Source organism: Rattus norvegicus, chromosome 7 (assembly GCF_036323735.1).
Source record: "Rattus norvegicus strain BN/NHsdMcwi chromosome 7, GRCr8, whole genome shotgun sequence".
Lineage (NCBI taxonomy): Eukaryota > Metazoa > Chordata > Mammalia > Rodentia > Muridae > Rattus > Rattus norvegicus.
In genome coordinates, this window is record NC_086025.1 from 100,590,566 (window position 1) to 100,615,267 (window position 24,702).

At 48.6% G+C, this 24,702-nt stretch overlaps 1 protein-coding gene across 2 annotated transcripts in view; it reads right to left on the bottom strand.

Moving 5' to 3' along the window:
- Ndrg1 (N-myc downstream regulated 1) overlaps window positions 1-24,337 on the bottom strand; it is a 41,377-nt gene extending 17,040 nt beyond the window's left edge. The window contains exons 1-5 of one of the 2 annotated variants that reach the window (NM_001011991.1): window positions 24,217-24,337; window positions 13,688-13,768; window positions 12,589-12,624; window positions 2,027-2,132; window positions 1,713-1,833 (exon numbers count right to left, since the gene is read on the bottom strand). In NM_001011991.1, the coding sequence (NP_001011991.1) occupies window positions 1,713-1,833; window positions 2,027-2,132; window positions 12,589-12,624; window positions 13,688-13,750 (326 nt within the window). In that variant the 5' untranslated portion in view covers window positions 13,751-13,768; window positions 24,217-24,337. Of the gene's footprint in view, window positions 1-1,712; window positions 1,834-2,026; window positions 2,133-12,588; window positions 12,625-13,687; window positions 13,769-16,585; window positions 16,728-24,216 lie in introns of those variants that run through there. The other variant, XM_039078783.2, reaches the window with a different exon arrangement.
- Window positions 24,338-24,702: the final 365 nt, after the last annotated feature.

Consider the following 24,702-nt stretch of genomic DNA (forward strand, 5'->3'; position numbering starts at 1 on the left):
AGGGGAGGCAAGGTCTAGGAGCACGGTGAGTAAGAGCCTCTGCATGACACAACCCACCCCCAACCTCTCAGACTAAGTGGAGTCTCAAGGTGACTTAGTAGAGAAAGCCCTGGTTCTGTCAGCTGGTTAATGGTTAACTGTACCCCACTGTTGAACAAGCTCTTTACATCTGGGCCTGTCCCGAGGGGCCAGATGTCCCTTCTCTTCTTTAATGATAAAAGTTAATAATTAAGAACTGAGATGGGTAATAAAAAGAGTATATCTGTCTGTCAATGGTCGTGGGGACACCATGGAAAGCCTGTAAACCCAGGAAAGGGCTGTTCCTGCATCCATCCAGCACTGAATGTTGGAGGAGATTCCCTGCATGAGACATTGTAAGAATTAGCGAGACTAACCCCCACAGCTGCACAGACTATGTGAGATGCACAGCAGAGTGAATAACCTGGACAAGGAGCCCTGATTTGCCCAGAGACAGAAGCCTCCCTCCCGTAGGCAAACCAGAGTTGGAGCCCAACTCTCCATCCCTACTGTGTGGCCTTTCATTAGCTCTGAAGCCTCCTCTAGGCCTCAGTGTCTTCACTCAGAGGAAGCCAAAGAACAGTGGCTGTTGAGGAATGCCATTTCCTTAAGTGAAAATGACATTTGTCATTGAGGATGCACAGCAGCAGTCCTGTCCCTCTCCCCCCTCCTTTTTTTCCCACTTTCTGGGTTTCCTCTACTGGCTAGCTCATCTTGGCAAGGCTATTCCCAGCCTTGTCCTGCATAGCTGAGGCACAATACTGTCTCAAAGCCAGCCTAGCTGGGATGTGGAGTCTGGGTTTCCTGGACACAGTATCAGCTGGAGCTAGAAATCCTAAAGGAAGATGGCACGCTTGCAAACAATGTCACGATGTACTTTTAAGGACAGTTAAATCGGGCTGGGGAGGTGGTTCAGTGGTTAAAGCTCCTGCCACAGGAACAGTGAGGAGCAGGGTTTGGATTCTGAGAACCTGTGTAAATGCTGCACAGGCATGGTGGTCTTCCTACAATTCCAGCCACAGAAGGTGGAGATAGGAAACCCCTAAAGCAAACGAGCTAGTGAGACTAAACGTATCAGTGAGTGCTGGGTTCATTAAGAGAACCTGCCTCAATGAACAGAGTAGAAGAGTGATTGGGGTGATTCCACAAGTCAACCTTGGGTCTCTATACATAAATGCACATACGTGCACATGCACCCACATCCATAAAAATATGTGTATACATAAATGTGTGCACACGTGCTCGTACTCTCTCTCTGCTCTGTCTCTGTCTCTCTCTGTCTCTCTCTGTCTCTCTCTGTCTCTCTCTCTCTCTCTCTCACACATACACACACACACACACACACGCACACACACACACACAAAAGAAGTTTAAAAGTAAATATTGTTACACACACACATCAGCCATAAAAATAATTGTTGAAATAAAATATATTGCCTTGGATTTGTCTTTCTTTCTCTTCTTTTCTTTTCTAAAAACTTTGAGATGATTTTGTTACGCCCTGGAGCTGATCTCAAACTAGTGATCCTCTTGCTTCAGTTTCTCAAGTTCTGGGATTCAGGTATGCATCACTGTGCCCAGCTTAGAGATCATAAATCTTGTCTTTTACCATGGATAATTTTTTTAACCCAGATTGGCATTTCTTCCCCTACCTGCACCCCACCTGTTCGTAGGGTGAAGGCCTCTGCTCTTACCCCACTGGGAAGGAAGGGGCACCATCCTGTTGGCCAGGGGCATCCACATGGCAGACCGCAAAATGTTGTGTGATCTCTTGCATATCCTCAGAGTTGAAGAGAGGGTTGTAGCAGGTCTTGTCTGCAGGATAATTTAATTGTAATACTTCTTAGACAGCAGAAGAGCAGCAGAAAGGTCCCCAGAGCATCTAGTGCTAACAGCAGAGTATTTTTCAGGTTTTCCCAGGCTGAGGCTGGAACCAAGAAGTCCCCAAAACAGAAAGAGCTGCTGACTTCCTCCAGCCCCCCCAAGTATTCCAGCTCCCCAAACTCACGGTTCATGCCGATGTCGTGATACGTGAGGATGACAGGACGGTTGCCCTTGGGGGTTCCACACAGAGTGACATGCAGGGAGCCATGTAGGGTCTCAATGTCCTGCTCCTGAGGAGAGACCACAGATAGAAGCTCATCACATGGAATTCACAGTGTCAATGTGGCTGACTCACTGACTATGGACACCTGCCATGCTCCCAACTGTGTTCTGAGGATACCCCAAGTGCATACATCCTTTGGTCCCCCTAGCTCTGCACTGGTAACAGCAGATGTCTGAGACCAGAGGAGAAAGGAAAGGAAAGAGAAGGGAAGGGGAGAAAGGGGGAGGGGAAGGAAATGTGAGGGGAGAGGGGGAGAAGGGGAGGGAGAAAGGGAAAAAGGAAGAGAGAGGGGAAGAGGGAGAGAGGGCAGGGAGCAGAAAAAGAAAGAGAGAGGGGGAAGGGGAACAGGAAAGGGTAAGGAGAGCAAAGCTGTGTCAGGAGGTAGAAGACAGGAGCCTGGTAGGTTAAATGCTACAGTCCAGGGAAAATTGGCCTCAGTTACACACCCTGCAAAGTACTCTGTTGTCTGTATCTGGCTAGAGCTTCCTTGATTTCTTGTTCCTGTGTCTCACTTATCCCATGAGTAATAGGTATTTTCTTATTTGAGGCTTCCTAGAAGTTACTCCCCATTTCAAAGAACAACCTCAGTTTCCTGTGGGAACACACAATGTGATGACTTGAATAAAAATGGCCCCCACAGGCTCATATATTTGAATGCTCAGTCAACAGAGAAGGGAACTCTGACAGGACTAGAACTAGGAGGTGTGGCCTTATTGGAAGAAGTATGTCACTGGGAGTGGGCTTTGAGGTTTTCAGAAGCCCATACCTAGCCCAGTGTTCACCTTTCTTTCAGCACCCCCTACCTCAGCCTGTGGATCAAGATATAGATCTCAGCTACTGCTCCACCACCATTTATGCCGCCATGCTCCTTGCCATGATATAACTGAAACTATAAGCAAGCTGCAATTAAATGGTTTACTTTGGTAATGGTATCTCTTTACAACAATAGAACAGTGACTAAGAGACACACACACATACACAAACACTGGCTCCCTTGAGCCTGTCACAAACTGAAGCCAATTTGCACATTGCACTTCTCAAATGCCATGCACTACTAGGTAATACCAACCAACGGTAACCTTATTCACTGTGGAAGTGGGCTGTGCCTGACCTAGCAAAGTTTAATTAGCAGCCATCATATTACCAATAGGCAACCATTTGCCTGAATTGAACCACCAGCCCAGGGATAAGGGCAGAAAGGAGGAATCAGTCTCAGCACGGCATCCACCTCCTGGGACTGTCAGTGTAGTAGGCTAACAACTTCCCAGTCTGGATTGAACAGAGAACCTGCAATGGTCTTCTTAAATTCCTTCTCTTTCCTGCTCCACTCTGAAGCCGGTTCTCAGTAATCCAGTCAACCCCACCCCCATGCACTCTTTTGAGAGCAAAGAACATGTCTCTCTTTCTTCTACTCTCAAAAAAAAAAAAAAACAAAAAAACAAACAAACAAAAAAAAAAAACAGGCCACACCTCAGTTCTGAGCCCTTAGCTCCTTGCAGACTGATTTTCCCTGACAATGTCATATGAACCTCCCATGTAGATGGTTGTGAGCTTCTATTACCCTCTATGAACCTGCCTTTGTCCCAGGGTGCCTGTCCTCTTTGCTGTCACTCTAGGCTTCTGAGGACCCAAGACATACACATTCTGGGAGTAATTTCCTCATCTAAGAGCAATAGCTTCGTCCTCTGATGTGCTTGGCCCTTGGCTGCCCTCCTCAGGTCTGCTAGGGACACTGAGGCCTTCCCTGTGGCTGGGCCAGTTCTCTCCAGATCCTTCAGCTCTTGCAAAAACCCTGAAGGGCTGTGTGACACCTCCAGCCACAATCAGTAGTCAGAGCCATGCAGGTGACACAGAGGCACAGAAAATATCAGGTGCCAAAAACGTCCTCCCAGAATCTAGGATCCATATGTCTCACGAGGTGTGAGACAAGAGACAAAGGTGGCACCCACAGTCTAATGTGAGAGAAAAAGGGATGGGGAGGGCCACCCACTCAGGAGATGTGTTCTGGAAAAGTCACCCTAACCTGTCACAAGAGTGGTCTTCATCCTGCAAGACTTGAGGTGGTCAGAATAAGGCGGTAAAGCCCATGTGAACAGGGATTCCCTGGCTGGGGCACTATTGCAGCACAAACAGATAATTTGTGCACATACAGCAGTGCAAATGGGTGTACTTGCACACCAGTGCACATGCCTGTGGCAAAAATAGCAGAACACGTGTTCGTAGTAGTAGAGTGGGTTGGAACTAGTACAGCAATGTACATGGATGTACAAGCACAGCAATAAACATGGATGTACGAATAACATGGTACACACAGATCTCCTAGAATAGCATTGCATATCAAATACATTATGGCTCATAATAGAGCAAATTTTTAATTGTGAAGTAGCAACAAAAATAATCTGCATGCCTAGTACCCAGTGTGGCATCTCACCAAGGCCTCACCTTAGGTGGTTATGGCTGTGTACATCTTCAATGCCAGCACTGAGGAAGGTAAGGCGGTGGGATATAGAGTTTGAGGACCGCTTGGGCTACATACTGTCTTAAACACAAATGAGCACATAAACTCAAGAGCTGGCCCTGATCCAAGCAGGCCAGAGAGATGCAGGGGGTCCTAACCCTGAATACTTCTGAAGCGAGCAAGCCCAGAGCCCTCCCGACTGTCTGGAATATGAATTTGAACCTGCAGTAGTCTCCAAAAGGGAGTGCTGATACAGCAAGTGCAGATCAACATTGGCATGGGCGCAGGCAGGCACAGACAGACACCAGAAGACACAGTCAAGCATAGGTAGGTACGGGCAAGCACAGGCAGAGATGTCCAGCTTCTTGAACCCCCAGCACAGGAGTCTCCTGAACCATATGCCTTATTGCCCCAAAATAAGTCCCCTGGGACACAAAGCCCGGCCCTGTCTCCCTTGCCCCTTCCCTTCAGGCCTGGCACCTCTTTCCTGCACAGAGCAAGCACTGGAAAAATCCATAAGACAGGAGCAGCAGCCCAGCCCCGTGGGACGTGGGTCATCTGCTGTCCCTGAAGCCACCACAGGAACAATGGTCTATTGTGGGGCTACATTCTTTATTGTCTTGGGGCTAACCCACATGGCTCCATCTAAAAATAGGCCAAGCCAGCCTCTTTGTGGATACTACCGTTCAAATCCTTGTCCCGCTCCATAAGCCTTCTGGGCCTCATCTCTAAAAAGGGAGAGCTTATCCCCAACCTAGGAGCTTGATCAGCAGTGATAGCAAGAACAGTGGAAATACAACCAGGCAGAGAGCATCCTCAGCACCCATACCACTCAGACTGGCTTGAGGGGGAGGGGGGAGATGCATAACTAACTGACTTTTCTGTTGTGACAAAACCTCTGACAAAAGCTTCTTAGGGAAGAAAGGGTCTATTTCAGCTTACAATTCCACATTACGGTCTATCATTGAAGGAAGTCAAGACAGAAATTTGAAGGCAGGCCTTTCTGCTACTCCACACAAGGCTTTCCTCAATTCAGAACCCTAGCTTACAGCCAGAGTATGGTGAGAAACACAGAGGATGCTGCTTGCCTGCTGGCAGACAGGTTTGCACTCAGCTAGTTTTCTTAGGCATTCACCAACCTGCCTAGGGAATGGTGCCACCCACTATGCATGTACTCTCCTACATCAATTAACAATCAAGACAATGCCCCAAAGACATGCTCCTAGGGCAATATGATCCTGGCAATGACATTCTCTACCCAAATAATTCTGAGTCATACCAAGTAGACAGTTAATGCCAACCAGAACAGGAGTAAAGGCAAGCTTGTCTCTCCTCAGGCTGCTACTGCAGCTAAGACCCAGAAGTGCTTTTCATGCAGTTACCTCTCTCCATGTTGGTTGTTATGGCAACTGTTGGAGAGGTGATTACTGTGGAGACAGAATGGCTTAAGTCCCTGGCTGGATAATCCAAGGCTCTAGACACCAGCTGCTGTACCCACCATAATCTCACCCTTTCCTGAAGGTCCTGGGCAGATGCTAGAGGATGTTACTCTCCAAGATTCTAGGACAGCTAGAGGCATGGACCACCACTTTCCCAGGCCAGCAAGTCACACCACAGGAGATACTGGGAGATGAGACTGCAATGACCTAACTGACCACCACCTTTTGTGTCACCATTCCACCAAAACAGAGAAGAGAAGCTAAGGGTCATAACCCATTGTTGTGGCTTTGTGTCAGCCTTGGTCATAAAAAAAAAAAAAAAAAAAAAAAAAAAAAAAAAAAAAAAAAAAAAAAAAAACATCTAGGGCCATATTGAAGACCCAGAGTCTCCAAAGAAGGCAGACAGGAGAAGAATGTTCCTCAGACAGGGAAAAGAAAAAGGAGTGACCAATCTATCCAAAATCCAGTGGAGAAGCACTGTGGTCTGTACATAGGATCAAGGGACATAGATGGGAGGCTGCCCACGCCCTCCATGGTAGTGATACACCCTGCCCCCTGCATAGGTTTCACAGATTAGAACTAAGCTTTGGGAAAGGAAACATGCAACTAAGGACTTCTGTCCATGGCAACATGTCCACCTTACTGTTGCCAGGTGAAGGTCTACCTGGGTCAGTTTGACAGATCCCGACCTGGCGTAGATACATCTGCACAACTCCAAACCTTAGCCTAGATGGCTTTCCTTTATAGTTCCAGGGGATGTTGCTAGGAAACCCCAGAGCAGGCAGCTGGCCTGTCACAGGCACCCAGATGTGCATCCATGCCATCTGCCAGTGGAGTTTCTGAATCCCAGGAGCTTGCTGGGAAGTGGGACCAGGAAAGGGAAAGGACAGGAAATGGGGAATTAAGAACTCATAACTTTCTGTGAGAGTTCTGCCCTCTCTAGAATGAATTAACTGGGGAAGGAAGACAGGAAACAAAGGTGTAAGGAAAGAACTTAGTCCAAGATGGCTGCTTGTTTGCATAGCCCATGAGCAGATGGGTTTGCAACAGAAGGGAAAAGAAACAACGCCCAGCCTAGCTTGCTCCAGTGAGACAAGGTACAAGAAGTAGGAACCAAGCTCGGGAGTTCCTGAGGTCAGCCAGTCTGTCTGGCTCTCTACCCTCCAGGAGGCCCTGAAGGGAAGGAACATCTGTTCATTTTCCAGAATGCCCTGAGTACACTAACATATTCCCATGGAAACCAAATCAGATGAAGCCACTTAAACAAGCAGAGCCTAGGGAGAAGGCATTAGACCAGTGTTTCTCAGCCTGTGGTTCGGAACCACTTTGGCATTGCATATCAAATAGTTACACTATGGCTCGTATCAGTAGCCAAATTATAATTGTGAAGTAGCAACAAAAATAATCCTATAGTTGGGGGGTCACCACAACATTAGAAACTATATTACAGGGTGGCGGCATTAGGAAAGTTGAGAACTATTAGACACTGAAGACCTCCCAGTAAATGGAAGTCAACCAGCCTGGATCCAGAAGTGACAGAGTAGATTTGAGTCCCTCCCCAGACTACTTGCTGAGGAGACTCTGTATCTGGATGGAGGAGCTGAGTCAGCTTCAATGCCCATCTCATCACCATGTGATTTCCCTAGAGTTATATCTTAGATGTTACCACAGGGAGGGCAGGGCATTGCCCTTAGCTAGATGGCAAGAGACTCATATATGGCCATTTGGGGAATGCACAGAGCAGTTTCCAGAAGGTGCTCTGTGCTCGGAAGTAAACCCTTTTGAATTTACAACTTCCTGGACTATTATGTTTTCAGGAGTTAACTAGACCTAAACTTAGAACTTTCTCAATAGTGCCTCTGGGCCTCTTCAAACAAACCTCTTTGCAAAGATAGGTTACACTGTGTGTGACCTAGTGAGGAGGCCCTGGAACCGATAGGCATCCAGTGGCTTAGACATCTGGAGCAGAAGGGCAGGACTGGACCATCTCAAAGGCGTCTACCAGTTTTAATAATCCTAAATTCCAGAATTGTAGTTAAAGGAAATAAGTTCAAATCTCTCAAACACTATCACAACTCTGGCTCATCAAACCTAGAGACAGAGCCATTATCCTCTAAGGACAGCTGCTCCAGCAGGACCAGATCAAACTGATCTGTTCTTCCTGAAGCACTGCAGGGTAGCAGCCGACAGCAAAAACACTAAGGGATCCAGAGGCCCTTTGCAAAGGGCCATGCATCAATATGAGCTAGAACAGTGCTTACCTCAGACAAGGAGATATCCCAAGGTGACATAGGCAGGGAAAGATAAGGCCCATACCATTTGCTAGGGCAGTCCAGCTATCTCCAGAGAGGGGTTATCCCTCTTCTTGGTGAGAGAGTCTTTTCTGGTTAGCATTGAGCATTGAGGCGTATGTTTCTACTGCTTGAAAAAAGTGTGTAAAAATCTTACACCCTTAAGACCATGGAAAAAAGGAAGAGTCATCTAGGTTCATTGGAAATGCCAAAGTAGGGGCTGTTCCCCATGGTAGCAGTACAGACTGCCTTCAGATAGGCACGGCTAAACAGCTGGGCTCCTCAAGCCAACTCCCATGAGATTAGAAGAATAGAAAGTGGATGAAGACACTGAATGGTCGTCAAGAAGGCAGAGACATTTTAAGCCTCACATCACCTCCTCCCTTCCAAAGTCCAAACAAAAGAACAATGGAGTAGGTATAAACCATGTGGTTGGCCAGACAGACCAAACAAGTATGGTAGAGGCAAGCCCCAGTGCAGTCTTTTGGAGAGGGGGGTCCCTAGATCTGGAACTATAGAAAAATCTATGTGGGAGAGTCCTAGCCAGGCTTGGACCAATGGGGGGCCACCTTATAGATGCAGTCATGGTCTCAGTATCCATCATCAGAAACAATGAGTTGATAGTACAGGTACCTGAAGACCCATCAGAAAACAGAGAAATCCCAGGGCAACTGTCTGAACCTCATTGTAGACCAGTAGCACATTTTTACCACACTATGACATTAGCAAAATGAAGCTGCTGTGTTCCCATTTTCACAAGGTGCTTGAAAAAAACAAACTCTGTCAAAGAAGGTGAAATGGTGGTAAGAGGGCTTTGGGGAGAGAAAACATGGACTTTTAAAAGCTATGTATTTATTGCCACCAAATTGCACACTAAAAATGGTGAATATGTCAACTGTTCTGTGTATTTTACCACAATGAAAATCTGAGGAAAGCCACAGTAGAGAGTGGGAAATGTTCCGTGATATTAGAGCTCCAGCAACATTATCTTCTCTAAAATACAAAGTCACTTAAACAAATGAGGAAACTATGCCACTGACTGGGTTGGTAACCAGAAAGAGGCAGCTGGAATTAGCCTCCCACTTTCTCTGGGTCCACACTCAGCCTTAACTCTGAGAAGAGATAATTACTTTGCTAATCATACATTGAGCAGGAAGGCATAGAGAGCAAAGAAAGCAAGTCACCAGGCCCTAATCAGGGAGAGGCTTGTGGGGCTCAGCCCTCATTGTATAGGTGGGCCCCAGGGCTGTCAGTTACAGCTCTCTGCTCAGCCCACACAGACAACTGAATAACCAGGACCTCTGGGGACAGTTTCATGGCTCCTATTACCCTGGGACAAGAGGACACAGTGATTAGAAGCAATGTGGGGTGTTATAATCTTAGCCACTGCTGAGGTACAATGTCTGCTCTTACTCTGTCTCTCCATGTCTCCAGCAGGACAGATCAGGGCTGAACAAGATAGACCAAAGTCCTCAGAACATTCCATTGACTCCCAGCTCACCACAGTACAAGCACATCCCTGAGGCCTAGATGGTTGGTGTGGAGTTCTGGCCATCGCACAGGAAGTAAGATGACCAAACACACAGGCTCAGAACCTGGAAACAGTGAGTCAAAAATGTTCACTTCCTCCAACAAAGCCAAAACTGGATCTGCTGTGACACCCAGCACTACCACCTCTACCTCATTGTTTCCATGTGAGCCTGTGAACATGATGCTTCTCACAATTGTTGAGGTGTTAGATGGGGTACTGGCTGGGAAGCCCATAGTATGGTTCCTTGTATATAGAACAGGCAATGACTTTATCACCACCACCCAGACATCTGTCAGTCTGAGACAGTAAGGTACAGACTGACACTGTCTCCTAGAGCAAACACAAGGTGGCCTCTGGCAAGCCACTCTCCAGAGCTGTCTCTCCCTTTCTTAACAAGAAAGTGGGTGGAAGTGGCAGCACCACAAACCCTGCTCTCCTTGCTGATAAAATGATTCCCTACATCCGCAACCTTCTGACAGACAATGGACCAGGTCTCAGGGAGTCAAATGGAAGGGATGAAGTAACAAGCAGTCCTCAGTGGGCCTTCAGTACTTCAAACCCCTCCCTAGATCCTCTCTACCCAAGGAGCTGCCCCATCCCATTCATGGTCCCTCTTCTGCTTCTACACATGGGGCCAGAGAGCCTGTCTGTCTTCCACATCTGGTGGGCTCCAGGCTGGATGCAGATTACCCTACTAATTTGGGGGAGAGGGGCTTCTCCTGATGGTTCCCACCCATGCTCCTTAGAAGCAAGTTTCTGACCTGACCTCATGTAGATTAAGAAGTCAATTTCCTGAACTTTAAAGGTCACCTCTGCCCACTTGTGCCTCTAACACGCTTCCTTGCAGACCACAGCCTCTGCTTTCAGCCACTACTAGAAGTTCTACTTGTACCAAGCTGTTAAAGATGAGAGGCACGGCAGGGTAGACAGCTCCACAGTAGCCCCAGACCGGTGTGCCAGCAGCACCAGTCACCTCCGAGACAACCTGGAAGCTCCCATTAAGAGATGACCATAGAACCCATCACTACTAGGTCTTTTGACTGAGATTCAGTGGATGAGAAGTTTATAACCAGGGCTCTTGTGGAGAGTGGAGGAGTAGATCTGACAGTTATATTAAAGCATTAAATTCAGATAGACTCAGCATGCTTGTAACTGTATCTACTACACCGTTAAATACTGGAACTTTGTTGTGTTCATTGGATGAAGCTTATTCAGCAAGGTGAAGGAAATTGCCAAAGGCACACAGCTTGTCAGGTTAGTAAGAACTAACAGCACTGCAGACTCTCAAAAGGGTCAGTTTCTTGGGGATGCAGAGGTCTGAGCTATGATATAACCTTGGGTAAGTCTCAGTCTCCCCATAGAATGCAGGAATGCTATCCCTATTGGAAATTTATCAACTACAGAGACAGACTGAGGGCAGCCAGGACAGTGAGAGCTGGGCTGTGAGTCAAGGAGACTGCCCTAGGACACTAGGCTAATCTGCTGCCAAGCAGGAGCCCTGGGGTCGAAACCACAACCTGCTCCTCCAGGAATCCTTACTGTGCGTGAGGCTGCAGGCTTATCCTCAAATGGAAGCAAGTGTCATCTCTGAATAGCCTTTAGATGGTCACTGGTCTTTGCCTCAGAGCTTCCTCTTAAGGGCCAAGATGAGTGTGTGATTGTGCAGTTAAACCCCACAGGGTCTCCTGCACAAGTGTGGACTAGACCACCTATTTCTGCTTTGGAAATAAGAACAAGTCCCCTACTTTATAGGGTTCTTGGGGTTCAGAGAGATATCTCTGCACTGTGAAGGTGCTGCCTTTCTGAGTGGGCTCCAAGGGCTGGTATACAGCAATGGCTTAATAATACCTCATTCCCGTTGCCAGTTCCACAGGCTACTCTGTCCTCAGAGTGGAACAGACAGAAGCTATGGTCTCAGACCCACACTGGGAGTCTCTGGAGCCTCAAGGTCAGAGTAGCCAGTAATCATACAGGTGCCAGACTCTCAAAGGCCCACCTTATTATGTCTTTAGACCTGTGATAGAACTACGCAAACTTAGTTCTAATTTTTTCTCTTTACCTTCCAGAGTCAGGGCCAGAACCCCACCTCTATGTGGAAGGATGAGTGTACATCAAAGCAGGAGACCCTGGAAGAACCAAAGGTAGGAGATTCCTCTATCTGCAGAGAGCAGGCTGAAGTCAAAATGTGTGACTGGGAACTGGTGGAGGTCTAGGTGAGCATGCCTGCAGACAATGCTACATGTATTTATTCTACCCTCCATGGTACTCATGATTGAGAATGATGGCTCAGGACACTGGAGACACCAGGGATTCTCCATTCTCTATAACAGGACAAAGCAGGAAACACACCCTGGCTGTCCCTCCATCTGGCTCTGCGTGGGCTGGATACTACAACCTTGTGCCTAGAACTCCAGTTTCAGACACAGCCAAGATTACTAAGTGTCCACATCACAGGATCCCACATCCACTGGACAGCTGTTCTTTCCAATACCCACCCCAGCTCTCCAGGGGCAAATGGCAATATGTCTGTCTGTTTTCCTTGGGGCTGATCAGTTCTTGACTTCTTGGCTAGAACTCAGACTAGCTTCTTCCAGGAGAAGCTGCAAAGTGTGGGTATAGGTTGAGCCTACTCCCTGCTCTCTGATGACTCCATTTTAAAAAGCAATCTACTTCATTCCAATGGAAAGAAGAAAAGAAGGGAATAGGTAGACCAGTGGATGAAAAAGGAGACATCTTCTACTTGCCTGAACATCGAACTCTTGCAGGAGACCAGTGATGCTCTGTGGAGAAATTGAGAGCCATGGTTATATGGTTAGTTTCTTTGGTTGGCGACAAACATCAATCAAAATTTATGGTCTTTTCCATTGGCTGAATCTAAACTCTGCTCAGTGGGCTTCCCTTAGTCCATGCAAAGAGAGACTGTCTGTTTCATCTCAGGGAATAGCAGCCCAGTAGAAAATTGGTCCATCTACTAGATTTTTTTCCAAGGACACTTGACCAAAAGAGATCTGAGGGCAGAAGCAGGACACAAGCTTGGGTGACAGAACCCTGTAGGTGGCTATGTAGTCAATACAAACACTGTGTGTACGCTACTCCTGAAACTCAAATGGGACCATGTCTCTTCTGCTCTTGCAATTTTCACGTGGCTGCCAATGTTTGCATTTTGGATTAAAATCCATTCTTTTGTGGTGAGAAGAGGGCAATGGAAACCTCGATGCCTTTTCCTCAAGCTCCACACAATGAATTTCAGCCCAGTTTTCATCTTTAACAACTTTCTGTAAAAACAAAGGCCCAGGAAGATAGGAAAGGGTCTTGACTTCAATGAAGCCAGGGCAGTGTGGTCCAAGAAAGACCTGGACCTTCACTCTTCTAGTCAGCATCTGGTTTCTGCCTAGCTCAGAGACTGAATCCAATAGAAAGCTGGGCCCCAGCCAGAGTCTCCAGTACAGAGGACGGATCAGCAGTGCCAAATGCCCTAGAGGCCAGAAAAACAAAACAGAGTGCAGAGGACCACAGGGGCTGGAACACTATAAACCAATCATAACAGATGCCCCAATTACAGGGGTGTGACTGGGCAATAGACAAGAACATCAAGAGTCACAAAATGTGAATAGAAACAAAGGAGGCCACTACCTATGCTGTGTGTGTGTGTGTGTGTGTGTGTGTGTGTGTGTGTGTTTGTGTGTGTTACATACATTTGCTTATATGCTATGCTCTTGTTCACATATGTGCATGCCGTGTACAAATGAACATGTGCTCATACCCTCGAATGTCCATGCCATGTACTTACATGTGTGCTCACTAGAAGCATGTGATGGTGTAACTTGAAGTAGCTCTACTTACCTCCCCCTTTTCCACCAGAGGCTTCACCTCGGCGAGGTCCACGTCATGTAGCTCTCGGGACATTTCCGTGCTATCACAGACCTACCAGGGGAAAAAGGCCAGGAGATTAGCACTTCCCATTGAGATAACTTTCCTGGAAGAAGCTAATACACAAATGGAACAAATAGAAAGGCCAGTTTCTGTCTCCCACTCCCCACTCTCTCACACTCTTTCCACCTACAATCATGCCCATGCGTGGGCTACAAGGAGGCCCTCGTCCCCTCGAAACAGGTTCACAGTTACAGCTGCAACAAAGCAGATGGATGGGGAACAAAAGCAGGTGTTACATCTAATCCAGACCCACCAAGCACATCCTGATGCTTCTTAATACATACTAGAGGGGTTCCCTCTGCCAATCCCAAAGCCCAGTATCCCCCAGATTAGCAATCAACAAGACCAAAAGGCCCCTGGGTGCCACCATGCTATATGTACTTCTGAGCAAGACTCTGAGTTGCCTGACCACAGTGGAGAGAACAGGACAGGAACAAACCCAGGCCAAAGGTCTGATAGACACTGAACACTCAGCGGGATATGGGAAAAGTCCTTACAGCAAATGGTACCTTCTGAGCCAAACCCCAAAAGACCAAGGAAGGGTGGCAACAGGGATCCCTTTAGCTGGCATTAGGACACATACTCCATAAGGCCAAGAGAAAAGGGCTACAGAAATGGACAGGTGCAGAGCTCAGAAGAGCTGGGTGTTGCGGCCTAAAGGGCACCTGGGGGAAAGGAGAGGGCAGGAGGCAATGCCTATAGATCTGGGAGACGATCGCACATTCTTCTGATCCATAGCCCAGTTGAAAAGGTAAATGCCCAGAGAGAGTGGGGCCCAAGGAACGCCAGAGAACAGAACATAAGTGACACAGGTGGCACACAAAGGCCACAGTGAGTGGAGAATGCCAAGAGATGAGCCCAAGGTACAGCCTCGGACTAACTACATGCTAAGTAAGAGTTAAAACTCCAGCTGTTCAAGGCCATATAGATACTTCAACAAAGGAAGCTAAAGTCTCAAAACTTCCTGAAAGCCACTTGCCCTAGCCCACTGGAGCACTGTGACCCTCATCTACAGGTCAGCCTGCAAGAGCAGGCCCCTCTGATACATATCCATGCCAACATACGGCATGCAGTGGGTAGACAGGGTGTGCTGGTCTGGGGCCCCAGCGTGACTCTCCCCAGTAGATGACCATCTTACAAGAATGTCTTTATGTAGCCTTTTGGGTCTGGGATCCAGAACATTTCAAAAACAAAGTCAGTTTTATATCTGCAAACATTCCTGGGCCGCTGCCAGCTCGGAGGCAGTAGGCATGAAAAGCTATGCTCTGAGAGTCTTGCTAATTCAGCATGTTGACAGTCCCGAGACCTTAACCGTGGGACACCTCGCCTACGCAGCCTGGAGAGACCTTCCAGAAGCCCTGGGCTCTGGCACCACCACCTCTCATGCCGAGAATGGAGGACTTCACATTTCACAGGGATGCTGAACACAGTCTGCTCAGCCAAGAGCCCCGGGTGAAGCAGAGATCTTCAACTTTCCCACAGTATGGGTTCTGGCAAACCCTCTTCAATCCTTGGCTATGAGCCATCCCTTTCAGATAGTGCCCCTGCCTGTGCCTCTACCGTTTCTACCTCTAGTAGTTACCTGAATCCCCCTTGCTTGGTCACTAACCAACAGAGCAAATGCCCTGCAAAACTCCTGTGCTTTTACAAAGATGCGTACCACATTATAGATCAGCTGGGTTTGGTTGGTTCTCCTCAGCTCTTGAAGCCATCACTTCATTGGAACTTGATGCCAGTCCCTACCTCTTTCAGAAACTAAAGGAGATCAAGTGTAGCCTCAGTTCCCTCACTGAATGTCCCACCTTACACCGTGTCTATCTTGCCCCCCCCAACCACAAGATGAGGAAGGCTGAAAGATGGTACAGTTTCCTGACACCTCAAACACTTGCCAATCTGCTCTTTGCAGGGAGAGGTCCCTTTCTGACAGGCCCTTAGTCACCTCAAGGCCTTATGGAAAACAAGAGATGGAGGGTACTGACTGTAATCTCCACTATGATTGATTCACAGATGCCCTTCTGCAGTAACTCAAGACCTTTTTGATTGTCACAAATGGAGTGCTGCTGGGTGCATCGTGATGAATAGAGGCCAAGAACACTATAGTGTGCAGAACAGACCCACAGCAAAGACCATCTGACCCACTCTGATAACAGTGTGGAAGCTGAAACATCCTTGTCTGGCTGAGGACCCAGAAGCTGGTGGGGAGAGACCACGTCTCCCAGCAGACTGTGGGGTATTCTGACGGTACAAACATCTGTTCAGTCTAGGTAACTGTTTCTCAGTAACAAAGACTGTGCAGTAACCAGGACTAGAGATGCTTGGGCTACAACGGCAGGCATCTATTCTGTGTATTCATGAGCTGCTGGGACCCAGAGCATTGCCCCTCTACATATATTCTCCTGACAGGATCAATAGGGGGCCAGTCCCTAACTTGGCTTTGGCAACCCATCAAAATTATCTTCCATATGTTTTTTTTCCATGTACTTTTGTACAAAAATAATTGAATTGGGACAGTCAGTATAGGAAAACAGATTAGATAATCGAATTGGGACAGTCAGTATAGAAAAACAGATTAAGTAGCAAAAACAAGTATATCTTGGATCCAGCCAGGGCTACAGGTATGGCCCCTTCTAGATGGCCTTGTCTTCCTCCCTAACCACACCCATTGTTTTGCACCTCCAAAGCCAGCAGCAAAAGTGCCGGGGGCAGTGTGCAAGATCCATGAAGTCTTGGTTTCTTCACGAAGGACATAATTAAGCATCCCATGCAGGATCAGGAACAAAGGCAACTGGTGTGCTGAGGAGAATTTACCATGAGATGGGTCCGGGGATAAAGCCATGGCTGCTCCCAGAATCTCAGACTCAAGGCTTGTGTGCGGCTCTTAGGCTCCCTCTGTAGCCAAGTGGCACATCTGTCTGTCTTACAGGGCCTCCAGGAGCATGAAAAAAAACCCTGACTTACCAGTGTGCCTTAGCACTATGACATTCAGACCCTTAAGCATTCTATGATGTCAAGAAATACCCTGGTCCTGGTCAACCACACCCTCAAGCTATGACAACTACAAATGCCTGCTGACACTACCCAATGTCCTCTGGATGCAGACTCAAACCTGTCTGAGATGGCTTGAGCTTGGTGGTTCCTGGTATGGAAAGAACACCGAAAAAAATGTCTGTTAGACCCAATTCTTTAATCCAGTCCACATTCACATACTCTTGCCCCAAGTCTAGTGGCTTCCACTCACACAGCCAGCTGCAGGGATTAGAGGAGGGCAGATCTCCTCCCAGTGAAAGTCTCCTACAGGGGTGGAGCCCCAGGTCATACTACCAGCTGGCAAGCTGGCTGCTATTGCTTCTTCCTGTCCCACCTGTCTGCTCCAGGAATTCAGAGAAAATTGAAAGAGGAGTAAAGGCCACCTGGTGCTAAGCAGCTGGCTGTGAAGCAGATTCTAGTTCACAGCCAGCCAGGAATCTGCAAATCGTCTGAAGCTCCACCTCTGTGTGCAGGTGCACCTGTGTGTATATGGTGCCAGGGCTCCCAGCAAACCACAGGTTAAACCGAAAAACAAAGCAAAGAACCTACAAACAGCTGTTTAATGAACCAGTGTCCCTTCCTTGTGGTTCTGGGGAGTCCCCCGGGGCACTGTAAAGACACAGCCTGTGCTTTACACATTGCTAGTCCCAGAGCAGCCCAGTGGGAGAGAGGATGTATAAAAAAATGCTCAGCAAATACCAAACAGGCCTCTAGACCTCAGTGCAGCACCATGAGGTCCCTCTAACACCAGTGGTGTTAGATCATGAGTGACAAGGCTCAAGAAGGCTAAGCAAACACATCTTGCCTATCGATGAACAAGAATTCAAGGGCTCCTGGCCAAGTCAAGTCAACATGTGCCAGGAGCAGAAATGTAACCCTGGACCTCAAAGAACAATGGGTGGAGTCCCCTGTGGCAACTCAAGACCATGTGAGAATCATTAGCAGGTATCTGAGGGCAGTGGAGACAGAAGCTGGAATTCTCAAGAAGCCTCAGAAAGGTGGTTGAAAATGGCTTGGGAGTTCCCAGCAGGTCACCTTCTCGCCTCATAACTTAAAGTCATAACCCCTATGAGCCTCAGTGTGTCCACTTGCAAAGAATGCATGTACACATGGACCCAGGTAGGAAAGCATAGCTCTGAGACCGAAGTACCCTATGCAGACATAGTGCTCAGCTCTGGCCAAATGGCCCCACCTCACTCTCTTCCTCATCAGGTCTCGGACTCCTCTATGCTTATGCTGGATTCCCTAGTTCTGTCATTCCTTGGAGCTGAAGTTGCTCTGTGGAACCTAATCCTCTGCTCGCCCCCTAGGGCAAGCTCTCCTGGGCTCCTAGAATCCCCAGGGGTTGAAATGAAAGAGACATCCAGCAAAGACGCATTCTTGAACTGCTCTGGGACTTCCAGGACCCAGTGCCCCAGGAAGAGTGTCCATGGGGACTGGACACCACAGTAAATGCCAATAAGTCACTTCCATGACCCTATACCCATTTTTGTGCTCAAAGAAGTCCTAGGCAGGGGCATTGCCAATTTCATAGGAAGGCCTCAGGAGCCCATTAAATGTCCCTTATATGACTTCCCAATGTTTCTGTATCTCCATCCTCTGCCCTAGAGAAGAATGACCAACCACCCCAGGCAGACAACAGACCCCAGAAGTCTTTTAGAGAATCAGAGAAAGGAAAACCAAAGGGGGCCACAGCTAGCTCAGCACTGACTGTTATGTCAACAGCTGGCCCAGATTCTGCCTTTCAGGTAGCAGACACAGAAGCTTGGGTATTTTAACAACTTGTCCCTTACAGTGCACTGAGTGAGGGTCAGTGTGTGCTACCAATCATAGCATAGCAACCCTTTAAAATTGCAACCTCAGGGAGATCTGGAGAGCAGTATCACTTCTGTGTGAACCCAGGAAAACTACCTTGGGGCATGCCCAGGTTCCCCCACATGCCTGTGGGGACATTCCTATGTCAGTTCACATGGACTCTGAAGTCACTCTGGGAAGCACTTAACCAGCTCTCTTGGTATTTTCTGAACTTTAGAAAGCAAAGATTCTGGGAAAGGCAAGGCAGTGGCGCTCTGGGCTGGTTTTCTTATGTAATCCACCTCACAAAGAGTGTTATGGACAGGCTGGATTGGCGAAAGCTCTACACTTAGGGGAAGTGTAGAATGGGATGTAAAATCTCAGAGATATTAAAAGACCAAGAGGCAGTACAATTATCTTTCTTAAAGACTTCCGACAGGGGTTCCTCCAGGGCCCCCAGGGCTCCACAGAATACTAGGCATCGATGCCGTGCTCCATAATGGAAAAATGGGACAAGAGTCACAAGGAGAAAGTCACCTGTTGTCAGGCAGCCAAAGCTGTATCATTACCCCTGAGCATCTGTGCGACTGGAATTTGGGGGGTTTTAGATTGAGCCTAGTATATTTCCAAGAACTCTACCACTAAATTGTGTTCCCCAACATCCTTCCATATTTTTTTCTTCTGACACAGTCTCAAGTTGCTCAGGCTGGCCTTGAACTTGCAGTCCTCTTCTGCCTCAACATCCCAAGCAGCTGGGACTACAGGGCTACACTACCCACCCCAGGTGGAAGGGGGATTTGTGTATTCAATCAGAGCTCCCTGTACACTGAGCAGTGAGATAGGCAGAGTAGAGGGCAGGCTAGAACAGAAGAGCAGGAAGTGGGAGTGCCAGGAATGTGCCCACATGATCTTCCCAAAGTGCTCGGCAGTGTCTTGGCACTAGAGGTCTAGGCAGTTAGTGGTTTGGCACAGGACTGACTGAGGAATAAACCAGTAACTGGAAGTCTGAAGGTCGCTCTAGAAGACTATTCTGTGAAACCATGGGATGGCTTTAGGCGATCTATTCTAGTGAGACTAAGACAATTTATTAACATCACAAAGACAGTGTTAGCCTAGGACAGAAATGGATTTTCATACAGAGCCCTTTGAACCCAAAATCAGACTGCATGCTGGCCACCTTAACGAGATCCTTCCCCAAAATGGCTGTCTCTTCCACACTTCAGAACAGCCGCTCCAGTCTTTCCTGTGCAGATGGACTGGTTTATCTCCCTCATCAATGGAGATTTCCTCTGGACAGACATGGATAGAGTTCTCGCTAAGTGCCAGGCCCTGGAAGGGGGCATGGGAAAGCAGACAGATGACAGGACAGTGTGATCCCCACAGGACAAATCAGCCCAGCTGCCAGCCATGGTGAGGCCATGGAAGAGCCTAGAAGGGCCGGGGCTGGCTAGCTGAGAAAGGTTCAGAGTCATATGTCTCCTAAGAAGCCCTATCATCAGAGTATTTCGGAAAGTTCTCCTCAAGAACCATCTTACTAGCAAGGAGGAGCTGGAGACAGAAACCAGTGAGGATGGAGGCTGGACTGCACCCCGTCTTTCTAGGCGGAAGACGACAAAGTAAAGATGTAAAGGTTTCTGCAGATAGGAGGAAAGGAAGTGGCTGTACTCAATGAACTGCAAGCCTCCAGGTTCATAAGCCTTTCTTTCTACCTCGTTGATTAGGAAAGGGCTGGCTATATGGACAGTCCTGGAGACAACTTGAGAAAGGAGGGGTAAGCAGTGTGCATAGAGGTCTACTAAATAGAGAGTTCAGTAAGAAACTCTTGGTTCACAGAGGTTGTTTGTGGGCCCAATTTTTGTAAGCATGCTCTAATTCTGAGGTGCCAAGACAGACTTCCTCACCTTCTCCCTAAGTGCCCGAGCTCTCCTCCACAACACCCACCCTAGAGAATTCAGCTCCATGTCCACATCCAAATGTTACCCTCCACCTCTGCAGTCAGCTTCCTGTTGGGCCACCGTGCTCATTCTGCCCTTGTACAAATCCCCTTCCAGTGAAACAACTGGAGGCCAACTTTAACAGCTCCATGTCTCATGGAGGGAAAAAATGAGAAGGGCTAGCCTATGGTCAGACGTGAAGAAGGTCCACAGTCTGAAGTGAGTCTACCAGATTGACCACCCATCCCAAAGCTGAACCTGGAGGATCTATGTGGCCTGAAAGGGGCAACGTTAAAGTTAGAAGTGGCTAGGGATAATTTTTGGGCCAGATCCATTTACCTGCTTCTACACTGTGCCCAGCCTGTTTTCTAACCTGAGAATTAAGACTGTCTCCTACCTTCATTGTATGAGGCGATATGCTAGACCACATGGCAATCTAGGTAGGCAAGAGCTATTTACTATAAACTTCTAGATCTAGGGGCCCAAGAAGACACAGCAGGTGTGCCCTCCTCCTCTCTACTCTCCCCCAGACTTCTAGAATAAAGATTCCTTAACCTAATCCTGCCGTTGTTTAGGTTTTTAAGCAATTTCAAAAAGCAAAGTAACCTGGGACCATTGGGAGTCTTCACAGACCTGGCTTGGGTTATAACAAGTGGTGCTCTGGACTGGTCATCAAGGAGGTAGATCTATAGTCTCTATAGATCTTGTAGTTTATGTGAAACTTCCACACAGTGCTTCCCACGTGCTGAACACTGGCCTCACTTCACAAGGATTTGCCAAAGCAAGCTCTCCACACCCAATGAGATTGTCTGTGTTATTCTACCTTAATAGAAGAGGGCAGCTAAGGTACAAAGCCTGTGACTATCTCTACATGTCTCATTCTGCTGCCCTGCTTCCTTCAAGCACCTGGATATATTGTTATGCTAGAACACAAAGGATTTGAGGACTGACCTCAAAGGTTCTGTGTGGTTCTCCCACTTTTAGCCCTATAGTTTCATATAAGCCTTTGGTTTTCTCATCCACTCAATAGAGATGATATGGCCCACGCAGCATCCCTGTGGAGACTGAAGACCTAAGGACATTGGGATGCTCTGTCTATCCTGTTCCAGACTTTCTTCCTATCCTATACTTGTCCTGTTCTGGCCACACCACACCCTCAGTGCTAGTCATTACACTAACTTCCTCAGAAGGTACGGGACCTTTGATGACTCCTCTGGAGCTAGGTCATAAGAGAAGCCCTGCAGCTTTTGGGATATCAGAAAAGCACATTGCCTTCTTTCTGACCCCTGCTGGGGCTAGTTCAGGCCACCAGGGGTCAATGCACCCAGGGCCCTCAGCACTGTTGGGGGTTGAGGGGAGAGGTACCTAACTCAGAAAACCACCAGGCAGAGGGGATGTGATCCTTGTCTCTTTCTCACTGAATTGACTTTGCTTCTACTTCAGCACCTGATTTAAACACTTTCAGAACAAACAAACAAACAAAAAAAAAAAAAAAAAAAAGCAAAAACCACTTACACTTTGCCTTTCTCTCCTAGTGACCTCACCTGAAACTCGATAAGAAGAAAAGTTCCCATTCATATTCTGTAGCATTCAGGGGAAAAACAAAAAACAAAAACAAAAACAAAAATAAACAACAATCAGTCCTAACCAAGAGACTTCTGAGAAAAAGATTCTGAATAGAGTTCTGGCTCTGGCTGACCTGGACACAGACCTCTCCAACTCTGATCTCGGTTTTCATCTCTAAAGTGGCAAAAGACAAGAAAGGATAGTGTAGGAGTTTGGATTTTCTTTTCAAAGAGCCCAATCAGTACTTAGAAATATCTGGCTTGCCTTCACCAAGAGAAAGCTTACCAGAGAAGGAGACTCTACAATGGACCCAGGAACTAAGCAATACCTCCAGCCATAGCATTGTATCTGATCCCTACCAGAGTCAAGGCAGAGAGCAGAGCTGTCCCAGTCATTTTTAATGTACATTTTAGCTCTTCCTATGGGTCAGGCTACTGTCCTCGGTATGGCAGAAAAAGTCTTCCTTCCCCAGGTTCCTGGTACTGGTCACTGGGAGACCAAGTACCACAAAGGCAGCACAGGAGGCATTAGCTCCCTGACAGCATCTACTGTAGAGCCTCTCCTGGGGCTTTTCCAGCCCTTCCTTAAAAAGCCTCCCTCACACCTTTCTTAGCCCCTACTTGGCACCACCCTGGCCCGCGTCCCATTGAACCACACCCATACAACAGTGGTCTGGCCCTTCCCTGCCACTGTCCAGAAGTTGGCAAGTCCCTTGAAACTGGTGTTGGAGGCTTTTCTCTGCACCTAGCTTTCTCTCCTCACACATGTGAAATAGGCAAATTGCTGGGATTTATGACAGTAAGAAGCAACAGAACACGGAATGGGGGAGAGGGGAAGCATTGGCTGACCTGAATTTCCCATCTTCTACAGGACCTTCAAGAACTCAAATAAGCCGAATTGCCCAGGAAGCCTGTGAGGGAGAGCTGAAGGCTGTTCTAGGACACGGACCACTGGACTTCCCTCCCCCATCCGCTGTCCTCCCACATTAAAACCCAAGGGGCGGTACATGGGGGATCCATGATGACTGCCAGCATGGGCAAGAGACAGGGGAACACTGAAGGTGGCAGAGTAAGCAAGCCATCCACAAATCCTAGCTTCAGCTACTAATTTGACAGAGGCGGTGACAGCCTGTTTCCCCCGAGCCTGCAGCATTCTGCACGCCCCTCCCGAATCTCCCCTACAGGCTGAATCAGAGACCGCAACGGGTCTCCCGGGAACTGAGGAGCAGTTCCAGCTGCTCTCCCGGCTGGAACAGCAGGGAGGATCGCCTGGGAGAAAGAAAGGAGGGTGGGGGTAGGCGGAGGCGAAAATGACGACACTCGGAGCTCCAGCCAACTCTAGGGCTGCCAGATGCCCGCGCGACCCTAGAGGCACAAACCACCTCTCCCGCGCAGCCACATTGCCAACCCGGTACTACCTAGAGGGCCGCACCCTGCCTATGCTGCTCTCGCCGCCAACACTCGCTGTGGCGCGTGCAGCACGCGCCGGGACACACCCCGGACTCTCCCCAGCACACACATGTTCTCTCACACGCACAGCTTGGAGAGCACCGGGCTCTGCGACTGGATGGGAACCTTGGCTCAGATAACACTGTTTCGGGACCAGGCTTCACAGAAGACACACCTTCGCCCCCTTCTCCACACTCCCCGCCAAGTCTGCTCACCCTTTCTCATCCCCTGGATACACACACATGCCACAGTCGCTCTTTTCCTAGTCATCCCATCACCCATTCACACCCCTTCACACGCGCGAGCTCACACAAAGTGTCCCCTTGAGCCAAGTGGACAGTGGAGTCAGCTGTGGCTCGGGGTTAATGCCAGGAAGCGCGACCCAGGTATTCCTAGGCTCTCCGCCCCAACTTCAACCCCTCAATCCCACTTCCCCAGTTAGAGAGAAAGCTGAGACCCAACATGTCTTTTTCTGCCTTATAATAATTGAAACACGCTCCAAGGATGCCAGCGACCCCTCCGGCGCTGGCGCCACCGAAGACCACGGGTTGTGGTCTTCGCAAGGGCCACAAAGCACTGGCGGGGAATCCAGTAAAGTAGCACCCCGAAGACGAGTTTTCCTGAGGGTCCTTGTCTTGCCCCGGAGGTAAAAGGGGTCCGGAGGGCTTACCTAACCAGCAAGGAAGCACGGAAAGGAGCCAACAGCAAGGCTGAAGGTGCAGCGCCCCGCGGGAGGTGAAGAGAGGGAAGAAGATGGGTGAGCAATCTGCTGGCAGCTCGAGAGGGTAGCCTGGCAAGGTTTGTTTACGTCCGTGCGAAGGACGATTTAATAGGCGCCGGGGCCCCGCCCCCAGGGCCTCGCCCCTCCCAGACCCTCGGCTCCCAGCGCAGCAGGGGACGGGGACACACCCCTTTCCCCCGCCCGGCTCCCACTGCACCCTGCCTGGGCTGGGCGGGGCGGGTTGGAGCCGCCGCCTGTTGCGCAAGCCTTTGCAGGGGCGCGTCGGGAGAGACTGCCAAGCCCGCCCAAGCCCGACCTGCCGCTCCTCCCTGTGATCTGGTCTCGGGACCCCGGCGTGTGCGGCGGACGTGTGTGTACGGAGTGGTAGTGTATGTTCCCGTGCGCGCCCGTGCGTGTGCTTGCGGACTTCCTTGT